Raw genomic sequence first — 20,606 nt, forward strand, 5'->3', positions numbered from 1 at the left:
AAAGGTATACCCAATTCACTTTATGCAAAGAATGCTCTAAATCCTCAGTCTCTGATGCTGGCCTAGCTAATGCCACACAGAGTCCCAGCCTAGCCCAATTCTTAGTAAATTTGCTGGACCGCAGTATTCAAGATCGTACGGCTGGCCTAAGTGCTGCATTATGAAAGGACATTTTCATTCTGGATGTCCCCAAAATGTGATGGCCACAAATGTCTACTCTGGCTGCTGACCCAACACCCCCCATCCTGGGAGATAGCTTATAAATCACTGTCATTGAAATTAAATAATCAATATATGCATCTTTAAGATAATTGGGCCAAATAGTCCTCTTCTCCTTTTTCTTTCCCTCGCCCTGTTTACTGTCTCACATGGGTTTGCTCCTCTGTCCATCTCTCTAAATGCTCCTGGCATGGCCCTGCCAGTGGCCTGGAAATTGCCTTGATGTACAGTTGCCTTTGGTCTCATTGAGCTTTGTAGCTCCATTTCCATGATGACCCAATTCTGGCCCAGGCTGACTGTGACTTCCCCCATCCCTCCTCTATCACTGGGAGCCAGAGGTGCCTTCTCACAGCCCAAGCCTTTGGGCCACAGCTCTGAGGCTCTGTATCACTGCTACCAGCCCTGGGGACTCTTGGGAAGGGAAGGCAAATATGGCACAGGCATCAGCATGCCCCACACCTGTGTCCAAGACAGACACAACTAACCAACCAAGGTATTTGTTGAGGGTTGGATTGTGTTTCCCCAAAAGATATGTCCAAGTGCTAACCCTTGGTGAATGTGCCCTTATTTGGAAATTGGGTCTTTGCAGATGTGATTAATTAAGATGAAGTCATACTGGATGAGGGTGGATCCTAATCCAATATGACAGTGTCATTACAACAAGAGAGAAATTTGGACATGGAGACAGACCCAGGGGAAAAGGCCAATGAAGACATGGGCAGAGATTGAAGTGATGTATCTACAAGACAAGGGATGCCAAGGATTGCAGGGAAATCCCAGCAGCTAGAAACAAGGAAGAATTCTCCCCTACAGATGTCAGAGGGAGCACACCTGCCAACACCTTGACTCCAGCCTCCAAGCCCCCAGAATGTAAGACACTCAGTTCTGTTGCTCTGAGCCACACGGTCTTGGTACACTGTTACAGTAGCCCCAGCAGACCAAGCCAGCATTCCTTCTCACTGAGCCCAGAGGCAGCCTCGGAATCCTTGGAATCCTCCTTCCATTGCACCAAACTGATCAATAAAAATGAAAATTCGTCTGCAATCCCTATCACTTCAAGTTGCTAGAGACATGGTATTCTCCAAATTTTGCATCGTATATTAAGATCCACATCTCTGAGGGGGGTTTGATTGAACATAAAAAGGTTGGATAGAATCCCATCTTCAGCAAGCTCTTAGATAGTCCTTAAGGTGCCAGGCAAGTGGGGGAAAGACAAAGGAGCATAACCCCTTCCTTTAAGCTGCTTATAATGTACCTGGGGAGGCAGGACACATACATGAATTGGAGGTTCATCAAACTATGCTACCAAAATACGTGCATTTACCTAATCTGGTCATTTATAAAAAGCAGGTCCATCATCCACCCCACAAAAGAGGGCAGTCCACGGCCATCACCGTAGGGCTGATTCTCTAATAAGGGCAGCCCTGGCAAGGGTCCCAGGGGCAGCTTTGCCAAGAGGGATCCGAGATACCCTCTTACCACTGTCAATTGCAGAGAACATACCTCATGAGCACAGATGGGTGAGCATTCCTTTTAAATGAGAGAACTGTTTGGAAACCATTTTAAATGTGTCACCAACAAGCTCAGCCTAGATGTCGCTCTAAAGCAAAAGGGAGGTCATGTCCTACAGCCAAATGCCTCAAGCAAAGGAACGTGAAATAGCCTGAGTCTGATTGACAGGCACCCAGCCTGGGGCCTTGCACACAGCTTGGTGTTCAGTGAATATCTGTCGCATGAAAAAACAAGTATTGAAAGAAAGACAGAGGACAGTGGCTCCTGTTGGGGCAAGAATTCCTTGGGATTTGCTCTGTCCACTGGGCCTGGGTCGGCCAGGGGGGCGATGGCAGTGTTCGGTGGGCCTGCATGTTCTCTGAGCCCCCGGCAGACTGGAGCACTTGTCTTCAGAAGGTGGGCTTCCCTTTTGGCTGTCATCTTTAGGGCATTTGGAGTGAGGAAGGATTTGGAGCGAGGACCTTAGCCAAGGAGCCATGAATGAGCTGGGGCAGGCAGGCTGGGGCGAGGGCAGAGGAGCCACGGGGAGTCGGCGGACGTGCTCGGGAGGTGGCGGCTGTTGACAAAGATGCATCTGAGCGGTGCCACCGAGCTGGGGCAGAGGCCACTTGTCCAGAGCCGGGAGGCCATGGGGAGCACGGCCCGGGGACGGGCACCTACTGCCCGTGCTTTCCCACCTTTTCTCCCAGTCCAAGGTAAGGTTCACAAGAGGGAAGGGCTGGGGGAGGCAAAGAGAGGAAAGAGCGTGTGAGGGAGGAAGGCCCACGAGGGGTCGAGTCACTTCTGTGTAGCAGTCAGAAGATGTGCGCTTCTGCTAGAAGATGTTGTCACAGTGGCTCTGAGGGCAGTGAGACGGTCTGGAGACAAGCAAATGCTTTCTAACAAGGAAATCATGCCGGTTCAGGTGGTCTGGGGAAATGCTGTGTGGAGGAGATCAAAATCAAATGGAGGGGGAAGTGGATGTGGCTCAGGTGACTGGGCTCCTGCTCACCACGTGGGAGGTCACTGGTTCGGATCCCAGTGCCTCCTAAAGAAGACAGTAACCTGGCGTGAAGGGCAGGCATGGCAAGCTGACACAACAAGAGACACAAGAAGAAAAAACAACGATGGGAAGCAGTTGTGGCTCAGCTCATAAAGCGTTCATCTACCATATGGAGGGTCCAGGGTTCGATATCCCGGTCCTCCTGACCCATGTGGAGCTGGCCCACACGCAGTGCTGATGTGCGCAAGGAGTGCCGTGCCACGCAGGGATGTCCCCTGCATAGGGGAGCCCCATGCGCAAGGAGAGCGCCCCATAAGGAGAGCCGCCCTGCACAAAAAAAGCACAGCCCTGCCCAGGAGTGGCACTCCACACACTGACAGCTGACGCAGTGAGAGACACAGATTCCTGGTGTCGCTGACAAGAATACAAGCGGACAGAGAAGAACACACGGTGAACTGACACAGATAGCAGACAATGGGGGGGAAGGGGGAAGGGGAGAGAAGTAAATAAAAAATAAATCCTTAAAAAAGGTATTAAAAAAAAAGAAAAAACACAATGAGAGACATGACAAAGCAGGGAGCAGAGGTTCCCAGTGCCTCCTAAAGACGACAGTGAACTGACGTGACAGGCAGGTGTGGCAAGCTGAGGCAACAAGATGATGCCATAAGAGACTTGGGGAGAAAAAACAGAAGCAGGGAGTGCAGGTGGCTCAAGTGATTAGGCACCTCCCTCCCACATCCGAGGCCCCAGTCGGGCTCCTGGTGCCTCCTAAAGAAACAAGGATGACGAACAGACTCAGCCAGTGAAAAACAACAAGGGGGTGGGGTGGGGAGAAATAAATAAAAATAAATCTTAAAAAAAAATCAAATGGAGGGAGATTTGAAAGGAAAAGGAAGGTTATATTGGCAAGCAATGGCCGTGTGCACTACACTCTACAAGAGGAGCATTTGAGTTCCCAGCACAGGGGAGCCAAGGAAGGCCACTGCAAGTCCCTCTCCGTGCACACTGCTAACTCTCTCCTTTCCACTTGCTTCTTTCACATTAAAAACGCAGTGCCGGTGAACCCCCGCATCCTAGCTCATTTCCTATCTCCTGGGGCTGAGATGTTTTCAGTAGGAGCCTTAACCTGGAGCCAAACAGCCATTTCTCCTGGTGTGCGTGACTCACCGGAAAGAGTGTCTCATAGGCTATTAAGAGAGAGAGAGAAGGCAGAAGGGAAAGAAATGTAAAACATTTGGGTTCACAGCAAATTATATAGAAACCCGGCAAAGTACATATAATTCTAGCCGTGAATACTGCCGTCCCCAAATAACGAGACGGGAAAAAAATGGGTCTTGAGTGAACATGGTGCACAGCTCTTCCAGAAATGGATTGCATGCTTGAAATAACTCAAGTGAACCTTGGCTTAAACAGAGGTCAGCCTGCTGCTTACTAACCTGCAGAAGACGTGAGAGTTCATCTGCCAAACTCACATGTGCAGAAGCAATGGAGCGTCTTTACTGCCTTGACCAACCGGTCGTGTTTGGAAGCCCCCATTCCCACTGATGTGGGAAGGAGAACATAAATCTGACAATGAAGGTAACGCCGCCAGCTGCTCCTTCCAGGGCGGAGTCCCTGAGGGCCACCTGGGCCTGCAGCTGGCTGTAGGGTCCCCACATCCCACAGCCAGCTGGACTTGCATGATGGAAGCACATTTCACAAAGCTTTAGAGAGGCCTGGGAGGCACGGATGGCGTCCGTGAGCTCCCACTGCTGTCACTCCCTCCCTCCCACGCTGCCTTAGCAGACACTGATGACTGGGCACTGTTGACTGAACAGAAAGAAAATACTTATGGGCAGAGGCAGACATGGTGAAGAGGAAGAAGATGCACTGCAAGGCAATTTTATCTTGGTCAATAACAACAATGCTGGACTGAAAGTGAGCCTCAGCATCTTTCTTAACATGATGCCCAGGGAACTACCCCCAAACCAAACGAAGCAGGCACAAGAGAGGAATCCTATCTGCCATTCTAGGAATGGGCAGCAAAGCATCTTGGGCTTTGGCAGATCTGGGTTCAAATCAGGCTCCATCACTTATCACTTGTTTGCTCTCTAGCAAGATATTTAATCTCTACCTCAGTTTCCTCATCTGTAAAGTGGGAATAATAAAACCAGCTCCTCAGTATGATGCAGATTCAATGAGATAATGCATGGACAATACTCAGCAGTTACTGCCCTGAGTAGGAATGTTTAAATAGGACTCACTATTATGCTGTAATTGTTATTTTTCAGTTAAATGTTGAGGTACGCAAGTTTTGGAATTTATAAATTTAGAGAGTGTTTGGAACTGGATAAATTCTATAAAACCTTGGTACTTGCAGAGGCTTTTACATTTGTCCAGAAAATCCAGACTTTTGTGTTCTATCTAAAGAAATACAAATGAAACAACTTGGTCTGACTCAATCATGTTTTAAATATGCAGTAATTTAAGGTCAGCATAGTACAGTAATTTTCCTGGATAAAAGGAGTGCCTTTTGCATCATGCCTATTACTGGACACAGGACAAGTTTTCAGAAGCACATGATTATCTCAGATTACAAAACCTGCACGTTGTTTACTTTTCCAAGTAATCTAGATGTTTAAAGTTATCCCATACTTTTAGTCCCTGTAAAGCCAACTGTATTCTCTCCGCTCTGAATGATGCTATGAAAAACTACCACTGATAAGGCCCACCTGCCCATATCATAAGCAAAAAAAGTAGATGTGTATTTCATCAATCAATGTTGTTATATTACCTGTTAAAAAATGCCAGTACGGTTTCATAGAACGGAAATGTCTGAACATTGTAGTTTAGTTGCAAGTAGACCCAAAAGAGCATTGTCTTCAGAAGATGAAACTCACTAAACGTGAACAACCTGGCAGGGAAAAAAAGTGAGAAAAAAATTTAGGGATAGCAAATGCTTAATCCACACCATTTACCTGAAAATGAAAAGTTAAGAGTGAGTTTAGGAATGAGGCTGCAGGTAGCCTGAGAAATTCAACGACACCACAGGGTCAAGTGCAGTGGTCCTAGGTGGCTGGAGCCCAAGCCAAATCGCGACAGTAGAGGGCAATGGAAATGTCACCCACCCACCTCTCGCCCTGTTTTGGGGCAGAGAGGCACAGCCTCTTTCCTCTCATCTGGTTTTTAGGCCACCCACAGAGGCATGGGCTTTCACCCTGGCCAGATGTGGCCGGTTCCCCACCGGCTGGGCAACGGTGGCGCGGCAGGAGGGGCTGCTCCTCACAGAGCCACCTGGTGTGACGTCCGCCCAGGAACTCGGCCAAGACTCCAACCACCGCCAGCTGAGGGAGCTCAAGCACAGAAGGTTCTTGGGGGATCTTAGCAGAGAGGGGCTAGGAGCAACAGGGGAGGGCAATTGGGAGCTCCATAAATCAGAACCCTGGTTTTCTTTAACGATGAAGGATCACTGTTCAAGTAAAAACCAGTGCCCTTAGGCCAAGGATCAGCAGGCTGAAAGGTTAGTCCCCCCGAAGAATAACCAACCACGCAGAGGAAATTCAAACATGTTTGACAATTTTCATTTACATACGAGCTCTGATGGCCTCAGCCTCCGCACAAATCACAGAAACCCCAAACCTCCCCTCCACGGAAGCCAACACCGGCGTGTGTTTGCTGGGGCTTGCCTGCAGCCAATGCAGTGTCACGGGTGTTGATTCTTTAGGAGAAAAAAAATGCTTTTAACATTTCTTTTTTTATGAAAATCATATATGAATGACAAAAGTTCCCTTTTGAATACAGAGCCGTGCCCATGTGATCAAGCAGCTATGAACAAAGATGCTCATTGCAGCACTGTTTGCCATCGCAAAAAAAAAAAACAAAAAACAAGTAAAACAAAAGGCCATTAGGAGGGGAATGAAAACATGGTTTATTCATTCAATGGACCCCTGTGCAACTATGAAAAGAAGAATGCTAGCTAGATAGGAAAGTATCTACATGGAAAGACAATAGAGAATGACGCCAGTGAATAAAATTAGCTGCAAAACCTTACAATCACATAGAACCCTTATTTAGAGTTCAAACCTTCTCAAAATGATATTATGCATTATTTATGGATGCATGTATATGTAGTAAGAGTCGAATCGCAGGCACTGGATCCACGTAAACGTTTAGCAGTGGTTTGGTTGTCTTCAGGGAAGGAGGGAGGATGGAGGGAGGGAGGGAGGGAGCAGGGCGGGGAGGAGTCAGAGGTGACTTCTGTTTTATTAGTAATGTTTTATTTTGTAATCGGAAGTGTTTATCATAGAATGTTACCATTGTTCATTTGGGGAGGTGGGTACACTTGTGTTTTGTATTGTCTTCTTCCCTTTGCAAATTTTAAAAGAACATCTTGACTGATCCTGCCCATCAGTAAGGAAAACGGAAGGCCTCCTGCGGAGCACAGCTGGGGTCTGGCAAAGCCACAGGCTTAGGGGCCCCTCGGCTTCCAGCGCCAACTCTCTTGGTGCGTGAAGGGACCTCAGGCGAGGCCCTGCCTTTCCACAGGTGGACAGGGCAGGTAGCCACGCCCACCCCCCCACCCCCCACCCCCCCGGGGCTGCTGGGCACACCCGGGGCCAGCGCACTGTGAGGGCTCGGTCATCGGTCATCGGTCATCGCTGCGGTAGCCGGAAGCCGGAGCTCCAGGAGTCGGGACGTCTGAGATGGATGAGCGCTGGCGTTCCCGCAGCGAGGGGAACCGGCGCCCACCCTGGAGGGCACGCTGCGGACCAGGGCTGCCTGTGGAGGGTGGGCTCCTGCGGTGCGAGGCCCCTGGCATCTCAGAGCAGGGACGGGGAGGGGTGTGCCCCCTGCGCCCTGGGGGCTCCCGGCCCTCCTGCGGCTACAAGGACCTTGGCTTCCAGCAGAACGGAATTGGGAAGGAAGGTCCGGGAGGCAGCAGAACAGGATAACCTTGCTGTGACCTCTAAGAGGAAGAGGAGCTGGAAACCAGAGGCCCAGGAGGTCAGGAAAAGCAGGTGCGTTTCACTCCAGGCTGTTTACAAAATGGAGAGCGAAACCCGAAGGGAAACGAGGTTGAAGGGACTTGGGAAGGAGAAGGCTGAGCGGCCCAGAAATGAAGCCTCTGCCGAGAAACGGACGTTGTTCCCCAAATGCCTAGAAGCTCCGACACCCGGGAACACCGATGTGGCGTGGGCCTGCGGGGGCCGGGCAGCTACACGGGTTGAAGGCTGGCGGTCCCGCACCAACGCGCGGCTCCTTCTTAGGACAGCCCAGTCTCCCCATGTCCTTGACTTTGCTGGGAAGCCCCGAGGTCAAGAGCGTGGACTCCGGGGTCAAGGCGACCTGGACAGAAGCCCAGCCCCACCTTCTATCAGGCATGGACGTGGCTCTTAAATGCCCTTCAGCGACCTCATCTGTGGAAGGGGCAAATGGTGCTACCCCACGGGGCTGTGGGAAACTGCACGAGGGTAAATGTAGCTCAGCACACTCCAAGAAGGGCTCCGGGAACGCTCACTCGCCAAAAGGTGCCTTCTCAGCCAAGTGTGGACCATGGTGCCAGAGCGGGCAAACGCACGGGGTTCCTGGGGAGCTGGCTAACTATCTCACAGGACACCGGGGTGGCCCGAGCCCCCTCCTCCTGTGCCCCCTTGCACTTGCAGCTTTACAGCAGGTGGCCCCCGAGAACCCTGGACGAGGAGAGCTCACCTGGGAGGATGTGAGCTCACCTTGCCCACTCTTGGGCCAGGACGGTCCTGGATGGTCTGTGCAGACAGCTCCTGGGCAGGAGCCAGGGGTCCAGGACCCAGTCTGCCCGTCGGTCATGTCTCCCCAAACTTGTGAGTCTAGACACCTGACACGTCATGTCCTTGTCCTCTTTTCCTGCCCAGCTAACGCTCACTAACATTCTGGCTGTGGTCAGATATTTTTTCCCCTTTCTCAGTTCAGGGCTACCAGGGTGGGACAGCTCAGTTTTTCCAAGGGAGGGACAGTGTTACGAAAAGTCTGAGGGAGGCCATGTTTGCCTTTTCCTCCACGATTGCATCACCTGTTCTCGGTTGGAGGGCGGAGCGTGCACACGTGAGGAAGAGCAGAGACAGCTAGACACTGGGAGGCACCCATTGCCCTGGGGCTGCTCCTGGGTCCAGGCTCCTGAGTCTTTCTGGACTTCAGAAATCCATCCCACCAAGCACACCCCTCCATAAATGTGAAGGGATTCCAAGCTACGAAATAAATTTGAATCATCAGTAGAGTGATTCTTCCTAGTTCTAATTTTCACAACCAGAATGCTCTCCAATACATAAACATGAGTAAACATTGGTTTTAGATCATATCACTAAAAGTTTTAGTAGAATTTAATTTCCACTTTTGAAATTTACCAAATGGAGTACAGTCTTGGTAACTTGACAAGGGGATCAGGAACGTTTTAAAGAGTCCCAAAGAGACATGACAGCTAAATGTAATATGATCCTGGATTTGGATCCTGCATTGGAGGAAATAAAAATGTTATAAAGAGCAGCATTGGGAAGCGGATGTGGCTCAAGTGATTGAGCTCCTGCCTACCACATGGCAGGTCCCTGGTTCGGTTTCCAGTACCTCCTAAAGAAGACAATAAGCTGGCGCGACAGGCAGGCATGGCAAGCTGACTCAACAAGAGACACAAGAAGAAAAACATAATGAGAGGCACAACAAAGCAGGGAGCAGAGGTTCCTGGTGCCTCCTAAAGAGGATGAGCAAGACAGAAAGTTGATGCAACATGATGACACAACAAGAGACACAAGAAGGAAAACACAATGAGACACAACAAAGCAGGGAATGAGGTGGCTCAAGCAATTAGGCACCTCCCTTCCATATTGGAGGTTCCGGGTTCGGTTCTCGGTGCCTCCTAAAGAAACAAGGAAGATGAACAGATATATAGCAAGTGCAAATAATGAAGGGGTGGGGATAAATAAATAAAATAAAGTCAATCTTAAAAAAAAAAGGAACAGAATTGGTTCAATAACACTACATTAAAGAATAATATCAATGTTAAATTCCTGAAGTTGATAGCTGCACTGTGGCTTACAAAAGAACATTCTTTTTTCTTAGGAAATAAATACTGGAGTATTTGGGGTAGTGAAACATGATGACATATGCAATTTATCCTCAAATGATTAAAAAATGTGTCGATATTGAACAACAAATGATAAAATCTACAGGGCAGAAATTGAACAAAATCCTGCATCAGGGTAAAGGATATACGGATATTCTTTGTTCTATTCATGCAATTTTTCTGTAAGTGTGCAATTATTTTCAAATGAAATATATACTTAAAAAACTAATAATAGTTAATATTATTAGTTGTTTTGACTTAGTAATTTCACTTCTAGGAATTTAATAATCCAAGATGATTCTAAACATACATTGAAAGATGTTCACTGAGGTATTGTTTATATTATTAGAACATTAGAAATAACCTAAAATGCCAGGCACTGGGGAATGGGCATGAGTTAGTCAAGGGGCAAGGAGGACGGGCCCCTCGGGGGGAGCGCTGAGCCTAAAGGAGCCCCCGTGGCCGCCGCGGGGGATGGGACACAAGATGAAGGAGCCGGCTCAGCAGAGCCCCTGGGCCAGGGCAGGAGTTTCAGATTTTATTCTGAGCGTGATGAGAAGCAAGAGATGTGGCTGGAAGAAGGTGGAGAGCAGAGGCAGCACCCTGAGCTGGGGAGCCTGCAGTGGTCGCATGAGGGACCCCGGGGGGCTTGGCCTAGGGCTGCGCGCGTTCCCGTGGACAGAGGCCAGCAGAGGGGTCTCGGTTTGGAAACAGAATTGCGTGCATGTGGGGTTAGGTGGGGCGGGCTCCGGGATGCCTCTGCGTCCCGGCTTGAGCTCTGATAGTCACAGCGCCCCAGGGGAGGGGGCAGAGAAGGGCAGGGGCCCCCCGGGGGCTGGTTTGTAGCCTTGGGTGCCCGAGAAGTCAAGCCAGCAGCAGCGTCTTTGGGCCTTGAGCTGTTCAGGAGAGGAAGCAGGGCTGGAGATGCAAGCTGATGGAGGGCGAGGGTTTTTATTTTCCTTTTTCCTTCTTTTCGCTGTTTTCTAAATTTTCCATAGGGAATATATTATCGATGTTATCAGGCTTAATTTTTTTTTTAAACCTAGGCAATGAGACTTTTGGTCTTCTCACCCAGGTGGGTGACTGAATGGTGCCTTCCCAGAAAAGGGGGTGCAGAAGGGGAGCCCCTCCCCAGCCTGCACCCAGTGCCCCGCCTGCCAGGCTGTGAGCTTGGCTGCCCAGGAGGGCAGAAGTGTGGGCTCAGGGAGGAGCCTGGGCAGGGGTCCAGGCAGGGGGGCGGGCTGCATCACCTGGGGCACCTCCCTCCTGGGCACCCACCTCCCCGGGACCAGCTCTGACCTGGGGGACCTCAGGACCTTGTGGAGCAGCTCCTGCGGAATCTGCCGGAGGTAGATCTGCGTCCCCACCAGAGGGACCAAGTTCATTTCTAGCCACTTCTCGCAGGCGGTGGTGAGCTGCTCTTCCTTGTACTGCGAAGGCAAGAAAACCCAATGGGTGCAGGAATTTGCGAACTCTGGCGCCCTCCGCTGGCTGGAGACCACGCTATACGGGAGCCTCTCAAGGAGTCCCAGCGGCAGACGGGCTCCAGCCTTTTCTTTAAAATGATTAAAAATAACGAAATCCATATATTACCATGGGTAGCATTTCTTGAGCATCTGCTATGTTTAAGGCTCTAGGCTTGGCTGATTGAACCCAATCGTCATGACAACTAAGGTCCGTTCACTCTTGGCCTTGTTTTACTGAGGAGAAGCGGAGGCTGGGGGTTCCTGTGACTTTCCTGGGGTCACCCAGCTAGTAAATGGCAGAGCTGGCGTCAAACCCAGAGCTCTGACTGCGGGGCTGCACGCTGAGCTCTCCAGCTAAAGCAAGGCCTGATATTATGGGCCCTCGCTAAAGGCAAGGAGAACGAAAGCACAGAGAAACTGGGTGGGGCTGCCTGGGGGCAGGGGTGTGCAGAGGGTCTCCATACACCCCCGTGTCCCCGGGGACTCGGATCTCCCTGGGCCAGAAGTGCTGAGAAAGGCTGACGATGCGAAGAAGTCAGCAGGGGCGACTCCCTGATCATTCAGTACAGCTGAGGGTGTGAACTTGTCCTTGACAAGCAGTATTTAAACTTGAGTGGGATTACAAGAGCCCGTGACAGGGAACCGGTTGTGGCTCAACTGATAGGACGTCCTCCTACTATACAGAGGGTCCAAGGTTTGATACCCAGGGCCTCCTGACCCATGTGGTGAGCTGGCCCATGTGCAGTGCTGCCGCACGCAAGGAGTGCCATATCATGCAGGGGTGTCTTCCACGCAAGAGTGCCCCACATGTAAGGAATGCACCCTGCAAGGAGAGCCGCAAGATGACGCATAACAACAAAAAAATGCGACACAGTTTCCCCGTGCCGCATGACAAGAATGAAAGCGGACACAGAAGAACGCACAGCAAATGGACACAGAGAGCAGACAATGAAGGGAAGAGGAGAGAAATAAATAAAATAAATCTTAAAAAAAAAAAAGAGCATGTGACACACTTATTGTGTGGGAACCCAGTGTTGCAATAAAGCGGGTCTTTTTCCCTGCAGGGTTAGGGTGCAGTCTGGGAGCGAGAAACCTGGGGGGACGCTCACTAGTGGGTGACCTTGGGCAGGCTGCCTCTCCCCTTGGCCTCAGTTTCCTCCTCTGCATAACGAGTCGTATTACATGTCTAGTCCTAACATTGTCACGCAGACCAGGGCCCCAGGGGACAAAGTGTTACCAGGCTCCAGTAAGAATATCCCAGCGAGTTGTCTGCTGTTGTTGATGAGAAAGGCTGTGCTGTTTTTTCCTCCCTAAGTTTAAGGCCTTCCTATTTGGGGGTTAAAATATTTTAAAAATAAAATAACGGACTCTTCGAAAAGTGTTTTCACTTAGCAAAATAAAATGTCGGCACCCTTCAGTCGGTGCCTTCAGGTTGCGCTTCGGAGCTGGGTCTGGTGGGTAAAATCCCAGAATGTGGGGTGCTCTCAAAGCCCCCAGGTGCGACGTGGCCCGACCAGGTTCGTGTTTACCTTGCAGCCGGCCAGGTAGAAGTTCTTGATGGTGCTCGGCGTGAGTTTGTTCATCATCATGAGCACACACCTGCAGAGAAAAAGCGGATGCTCCTGGAGGACCCCCGGCTGTGTCTGGGGAGGACCCCCGGCTGTGTCTGGGGAGGTCGGTGGCCCTGGAGGGCGACATTCAACTCCAGGACCCTGGCAGAGAAATGCCCAGAAGGGAGCCTCGGGGTATAGACATTTGTCCGGAGGACGAGACCAGCAGGGCCATTCCACGAGCTCTGGACTGAGAGAAACAAGACCTGAGAGCAGATCCTTCAGAAGGAGACGAAGCAGCCTCGAATCCAGGGAGCGGTATTGCTGTCCAAAGCTAAAGCACCTAAAGGCGCCACACTGAGATGTAATTTTAGCCAAAATGGCCATCTAGCTATGCTCCTGCCCGAGGCGTTGATTCTCCCTGTGCTGCGTTCACTGAACAGAATACAACACGGAACCCCGAAGTTGGTGCCTTCTGACTCATATTTAGAGCAAGGCCTGCTGGGTGAAACCCCAGTCTGGGTACTCCTGAAGCACCCGCAGGCGTTGGGGGACCAAAGTCTTGTTCCTCAAGCCCCTTGCTCAAGTGGCTTCAAAAAGCAACTTCCTGGTGGGACTCTCAGGCCCCTCTCCTTCCTAGGCCTCACTTACCGCTGAGGATTTATTAACTGAGCACAAGCCCAGCACCAGGCTCTGTGCAAGGCCCTCGGTGTGCAAGGAGCAAAGCCGACAGGCTAGCGAATCCTTTGGGAATGACATGATACAGTTAAGGGTAAAAAGTTAAAGCACAAGATGTCATGAGAATGCATGAAAGGAGAAGGATCACAAAAGTGACATTTAAAACCTTTAGGAGCAAGACAAGGAATTGGTCAGGCCAGAAATTGGGAGAGCAGCATTCCATGTGCACATGGATCATGTGCACAGGCCCTGAGGCAAGAGATGTACTTTGAAGGCATTTCAAGGGTATTGCGGCTGCAGTGCAGCGAGGGAAGGGAAGACAAGGAAGGAGATGAGTTGGGGTGGAAGGGGTGGGCTTTGGGGTGGATGTGCTAAGTAGGAAGTGGGGTCGTGGAAGTTTCTGCAGCATGGCCCTCATAGTTGATATTCACCCACCTTCAGTGAATTTGCCTTAAGGTACATTCCCTTCATTGAACAGGACACCCAAAAATAGCTACTGCACCCTCCATATAGAAGCACAGTCTTGAACTCTGCAGTTATCATAACTCAGGTGAGATACACACTGCTCAGATGAAGGCTTAAAGGATATCCACTAACTCTTGCGTATATTCTAAAATGTATTTCCATCAGTCAGACCAGCGGGGAGCAGGGGGTTTCATTACCACCCCTATACCACTGAAGAGTTGCATTTTGCTGAGAAGTCTTTGCCAATGTCAAGAAAGGACATTAGGAAATACATTGTTGCATATACTTCATGTATATTGCTGGAGATATTGACCATTACATCATCTGGTATCATCCAACGAAGGCACCCAGGATTTTAGTATCAAGAGTACTTGTGGGGAAGTGGCTGTGACTCAAGTGATTGAGCTCCCACCTACCACATGGGAGGTGCTGGGTTCGGTTCCCAGTGCCTCCTAAAGAAGAAGAGCAAGACAGCAAGCTGATGTGATGGGATGGAAGTGAACTGATGGAACAAAAGACACAAGGAAGAAAACAGAACAAAGCAGGGAGTGGAGTGTTTAGGCACCTCCCTCCCACATGGGAGTTCCCGGGTTCAGTTCCTAGTGCCTCCTAAAAGGAAGACAAGCATACAATGAATAGACACAGCAAGTGCAAACAACTAAAGGATGGGGAAAAAGAAAAAAATAAATACATCATTTTTTTAAAAAGAGTATTTGTGCTTCTCCCAAGTAATTTATTTGTTTTTCTCTAATGTCACAGATTAGGGGCTCCTTTTTCCCTTGACTGCTAGGAAGCTCAGAGCCAAATGTGTGGCCCACGGTGTGTGGGTTGTGGTGAGACACAATTTTTGCCTCTCCATTGTTTCTCTCTCTCTTTCAACCAATTTTGTGCCATACTATTTTATTTTACAAAGATTTATTTTATTATTTATGTATCTCTCCCCACCCCCTCATTGTTTGCACTTGCTGGGTCTGTTTGTCTTTTTTATTTCTTTAGGAGGCACCGGGAACTCAACCCAGGACCTCTGATGAGGGAGGGAGGCACCTAGTTGCTTAAGCCACTTCCGCTGCCTGCTTTGTTTGTGTCTCTCATTTGTTCCTCCTCTTTTTTTTTTTTTTTTTGGTTACTGTTTTATTTTACGTAGTCTTTACAGAACAAGTTGGGAAATAATCTAGGGACAATCAAGGTGACGCCCTTCCTTGGATTTGAGGATTGTCTCTCTTTCCCATCATAAGGAAATGGGGAAATCAGCGCTAAGCTGGTCCCAGGCACTGCTGCCACCTCCACAGCACAACTGCCCATGAGATTCCCGAGTCCCGTTAATTCTCCATCTTCACCGTCTCTTGGCTCTGCCTCCTTCTCTCTTTCCTCACTCTTCCTCCTAGTTCAGACACTCCTCACCTCTCACCTGTGCTTCTGGGATGGCTCTGAGGGGGTGTCTCTTTCTCTACCAGCCCTCCCATCGCCACTGCATCCTTCATGCTGCAGACTGAGGGGGCTTGGCCTGAAGGGTGGAGGGGCTCGGGTCGCTCCTCGCTGAGGCTTCGGCCATCTCCACACACACCGTCAAGGACCTGCGTGACGGGACTCGCCCTCGCCTGCCAACTCCCCTTTCCCTGGTCTCTGTACACGTCTCCACACTCCAGCCTCATCACATCTTTACGGCTGAGGACACCCAGCTCTGATGTTCCTCCTTTTTGCCATGCTGCGTCTCCACCCAAAGCCTCTTTCTTTCACATGCCTTTGACCTCCAGAATCCTCCAAGGCGCAGCTAAAGTGTCACTTCCTCTTGGAAGTCCCCCTGATTGCTCCCTTTGTTTACTTTGATTGAAGCCATGACTGGTACCTCTGCCCCTCCTCCCCCATGGAACTGCAGGAAACAGCCCCCTTGGTACAAGCCCATCCCCGGGTGCCTGCAATGTGCCAGACTTTGCTGCTTGTTCTGGAAATGCCATCATGAGCAAGGCCAGGTTCCCAAGTTGCCCCCAAGACCCTGCACCACCTGGCCCCGCCCCGGCAGTCCCCAGGGCCCGCCCCGGCTCTACCGGCCCCCTCTGCTTTCTGCCCGGCCTCCAGCTCCCCACTGCCTGAAGGGCCTTCGCAAAGTCCGTGGTCCCCTCTGCGCAGGACCCTGGCCGAGGCAAGCCCGCTCTGCTCTGAGCGCTGCATCTCTGGGATCCCTGGGTCGCTGCCTCCCCAACAAGGAGGGGAGACTTTCCAGGGCGAGGGCCAGATGGGAAGAAGGCACGGGCTCAAGCGACTGCAAGGGGAGAATGGAAACCTGCAAAGTCCCCGGGTGAGACCCCACAGCTGCCCTCTGCAGAGCAGCTGATTTCCTCTGGTGGTTCCGCTGGGACACTCGCTCCTTATTCAATCAGATGAAGAAACTGAGGCTTTGGGAGGTTCAACGAGCCAGGCAGACCATCCTGGCTCCACCCCGCTCCCTAGAACTTCAGGAACTAAGAAACCAAAGATCTAGAAGACAGCACCGCTGTCTTCAAGAAAAGCCCGAGGGAGAGGACACTGATATTCTACTGAAACGGACCCTACTGATGCTTTTCCATGCGGGTCACTTGTCCTTTCTTAAGCATTAACAGTGAGGACGGAAAAAATGCCAGGATGCCAAATAAAGTGTTCTAAGAAACGCTCTTTGTTGTTTTACTTGAAAGCAATCATACATAGCCCAACCCTTTCCACTTGGGAATCCTCCCCCCTCCCCCCCACCACCCTTTACTCATTTCCTGTGTCCTGGGGTCTGCTGGACAGTAAGCTCCAGAGGGCGGGGCCCCTGCAGCCCCGGCTCCTCCCTGTCTCCCTGGCATCCTCTAGGAGCCCAAGGACAGATTTTCGAATGAATAGAGAAAAGAATGACGCGTGCAGAGCAGAGCAGCCCTGCATTGGGGCTGCAGGTTCTGGGGTCCCTTGGCCACCTTCGAATCTTGGAGGCTGTGTGTCCTCAGACAAGTGACAGCACCTCTCTGCCTCAGTTTCCTCCCCTGGGCCAGGAGCGGAGTAGCGGCGCTACCTCCGAGGCTGCCGGGAAGGAGGCGGAAGGAGGCAAACCCGGCAGAGCGCGGAGAACAGCGCCCGAGCTGGTCACGCTCGCGGCCGCGCCCCCTTTGGGCCTCCGTGCCGGCACTGCCTGCTCCCCGCAGCACCCCACGCAGCAGGGCGCGCAGGTGAGAGCGCCAGGGCTGTGGGGGCCGGGGGCGGCCTAGGGCAGCAGAGCGCAGACCCCGCATCTCCCCTCCCGGGTTGCCTCTGCCTCTGCAGAAGAAGTGTACTGAAAACGGGGCGCCCCGGAACGTCCATCCCCCCCTCGCCCCCCAGGCTGTGCTCAGCGGCTGCTCCGACCCGCTGGAAAGGCTGAGGCGCGGCTTGCGTGCCTTCTACTGCCCACGTGCGCGGGCCGCCCCGGGGTGCGGAGGTCGCTCAGCCGATGCCCGTCCACTAAGACGGCGTCCCCGCACCCGTCCACGGCGTCCCCGCGCCCTTCCACCGGGACGGCGTCCCCACGCCCGTCCACTGCGTCCCCGCGCCCTTACACCCAGACGGCATCCCCTCGTCCTTCCACTAAGACAGCGTCCCCGCGCCCGTCCACGGCGTCCCCGCGCCCGCCCTGCCCCGGGCCAGCCCTGCCCGCGGCTCCTCACCTTTGAAACAGGTCGGCGAACTGCAGGATGTAGGCCGAGGCCAGCACCCCCAGCACGTCGTCCGCGTTCATCTCCACCTCGCTCAGGTACAGGTTCTTCAGGGCCGTGGCGAAGGCTGACGGGGGAGGTCGGTGGGCGGAGCGGACATGACGCTCACCCCCCTCGAGCTGCCGCAGCCCCTCCCGACAGGACCCTCCCCCGGCCTGGGGCGGACAGGGCCCTGGGAACGCGAGGATGGGGGCGCTCTGCTTTCCTAAGGGGGCCGAGGATGAAGCTAAAGGAAACGGGGCTCCCTGCAGCCCGTCCTCAGGGCTAGGCGCTGGGGTTACCCGGGACTGGGGCCATTTCAGGGGTTCTCTCCTGACCGGGCTCCGTGGCCCATGGAGGGATGTGACGACCTATGTGCAAAATGCAGCATTTTCCTTTTTCTAGAGACTGGAGACTGCTAAAGGTTAAGGACCCCTGGAAAAAGCCAGGATAATCTGAGAGCTCGGGCACTAGGCGGCCTCGGGGTACGCGATGGACTCGGCAAGTTCCAAATTCTGTTATTCCAAAGGGTGCCGCCCAGCCGTGACAGTGTGCTTTGAGGACAACTGGCTAAACCTGCCCTTGACCGGATTATTTCCTGACCTAGCAATGCATCCAGGGCATCACATGATGTAACACACATGACATTAACACGAAAGTCTGTGTCTGGGGAGCCGGGAAGGGATAGGGAGAGCGTGCCCAGGGCTTGCTTTTAGGGGAGGCCTCTGGCAGCACAGGGCAGGTGGAGGGCTGCCCGGGGGCCAGGGGCGGCCCGCGGCTTCCCCGGGCGGGCGTGAGCTCAGGGAGGCCAGCTGCGTTCTGCCCGGGTCTGTCTGAGAACCTGCTACTTTGCTTCCTCTGCACCCTTCACACCTCTTTCCCAAAGACCAGCACCCCTCTTTAGGAGCCTGCCTTCCCTTCCTTCTTTGTACTCTCCAGGCATTTTTAACAAGGACGCCTTGAACGGCGTGTCACTTGTCTGCTGTGGGGTTTGGCTTGGTTTGGCTTTAACTGGGAGGAATGCCTCTTCCGTCCTAGTCTCAGAACGTGAAGACGGGGGAATGTTACCGACTCTCGTGACCAGGGGATCGTTGATCTTCAGAGAAATCATGATCTTCTTTACGGGGGAGCGTTCTTTGCCCTTGCCGGGTTGTTGAGCTGCGAAGGAAATCGGAGAACAGTTCACGGCCATTAAGAACCACAGTCAATTTTGCAAGATCCAGCCTGGCGCTCCCACAGCCCTTTGCAAGCTTGGTCTTGGCATGGACCTCCCCGGACTTTTTTTTAAGTGGATACATTTTTGAAATAATTATTTTGAAATGGTTTAAGATTCACAAAAAGTTGTAAAAGGAGCTGAGAGATCTGTCCACTCTCCACCCAGCCTCCCCCAACGATAAGATCTTACATAACCATCGTGCATTGTCAAAACGGGGAAATTGCCGCTGCATTTTAATATATATTCATCCCTCTCTCTCAAGGCTGTCAACAGTCTGAGGGCAAGGGAAGGGCCATTCCTGCACTCACAGCACTTAGCTCAGGTCTGGCATTAATGGAACGTCCGTGGAGGACATCTGTGAAGGATCACTATGGGGCAGAAGCTTCCATGCAGAGGGTCAAGAAACAGCCCTGCAGATCTCTGAACGGATGGCCCCTGTCACCAATGACTTCCAGAAGCGAGTGAGGGGACGGCTGACTCACCGCCAGCCTCCGCAGTGCACGCAGGGTGATTCTAAAGTGCACGCTTCCACGTGGCACTGCTGTGGACACTGCTGCCCCTGGCACGCGAGCCCCAGCCCCTCTGGCGGCCCGCGACCTTCTTGGCCTCCCAGCCCTTCCTGCTGTGCTCCGGCTCTCTGGCCTTGACCCCTGCCTCCAGGGGGTTTGTTCTCCCAGGAGGGCCTCAGTGGAAGTGCTGACTGCCCCCACCCGGCTTTATCATCCTGCGCAGGCTTGTGCTGCCCCCAGCTGCTCTCACATCCTGGCTCTCCAGTTACTGTCGTCTGCCTGCTCTGAGGGCAGCACGCTGGGCGCTCTCCTTGCCACTCCGTCCCCAGGACCCAGCCCAGGGCCTCATATGCGCTGGAAGCTCAATCAACAGAACAAACCGATTCCCTAGCCAGAATCTCAAGCCTTGTGAGCTCAAGGTCCCAGCAAATGGAACACAACACAAGCCAGGAGCCAAAAGGTATGTCACACTTGCAGCTAAAAAGGCTGCAGAAAACAGAAAGCACAATGATCCTGTTTCCTCAGCAAGTGAGACTGTCGATCCTCCCCTCACCACCCTGATGGCGCCTGGTTCCTTGGCTCTCAGTTGGCCAGTGTTTACTGAGCACCTACTAAGTGCCTGATCCAAGATCCAGACAACGGTCCCCCCCCGGAGCACTGCGCGTGCCCTGTCTGCTCACTCCAGCCTGTGGCCACCTCACTGGGGGAGGAAACGAGTGGGGACACACATGTGCCTGGCACAGTGTAGGCCTTCAGGAGGTGGACACCCAAACAAGTTGTACTGTGCTTTCGATCTTCTTTGTTTGCCCCCCAGACACTGAGTTCCTAGCACCGTGTCTGGTAGGAACTGAGCCCTGGACTGGCTTTTGTTGGAGGACGGAATGGAGGCCATCTGCTACGTTAGTGTCAGCGAGAGACAGAAGTTCACCATTTCCTCCATTTTATGTAACACTTCAAAACTGGACAAGAAAACAAGGACTGGCCACACACCCGTGAGCTTCTCTGAAATGAGGTGGTATGTGTGCTTTAGAAGACTGCCTTTTAGCTTCCTGGATTTCATCCTAGAGAATAAACACGTTCTGCCCACGGCCAGCTGCCCCTCAGCTGTTTGTGGAAGGAAAGCGAGCCCCTGGGGGGCTTCACCCAGCCAGCCTGGGGAGCGAGTGGGTGGGCTGCGTCTCCACAGAGCCCAGCTGCCAGCACTTGGTCAGAGACTTCCTGGCTACTGACTCCAGGGAACACAGACCTTGGCAGGAA

The 20,606-nt window shown here is 52.2% G+C and overlaps 1 protein-coding gene across 1 annotated transcript in view; it reads right to left on the reverse strand.

Moving 5' to 3' along the window:
- Positions 1–20,606, reverse strand: part of BTBD16 (BTB domain containing 16) — a 63,653-nt gene that overhangs the window by 26,259 nt on the left and 16,788 nt on the right. The window contains exons 6-10 of the mRNA XM_058298234.1: positions 18,693–18,782; positions 17,598–17,712; positions 12,781–12,850; positions 11,085–11,215; positions 5,487–5,606 (exon numbers count right to left, since the gene is read on the reverse strand). Coding sequence (XP_058154217.1) covers positions 5,487–5,606; positions 11,085–11,215; positions 12,781–12,850; positions 17,598–17,712; positions 18,693–18,782 — 526 coding nt within the window. The remainder of the gene's footprint in view (positions 1–5,486; positions 5,607–11,084; positions 11,216–12,780; positions 12,851–17,597; positions 17,713–18,692; positions 18,783–20,606) is intronic.

Source organism: Dasypus novemcinctus, chromosome 6 (genome assembly GCF_030445035.2).
Source record: "Dasypus novemcinctus isolate mDasNov1 chromosome 6, mDasNov1.1.hap2, whole genome shotgun sequence".
NCBI lineage: Eukaryota > Metazoa > Chordata > Mammalia > Cingulata > Dasypodidae > Dasypus > Dasypus novemcinctus.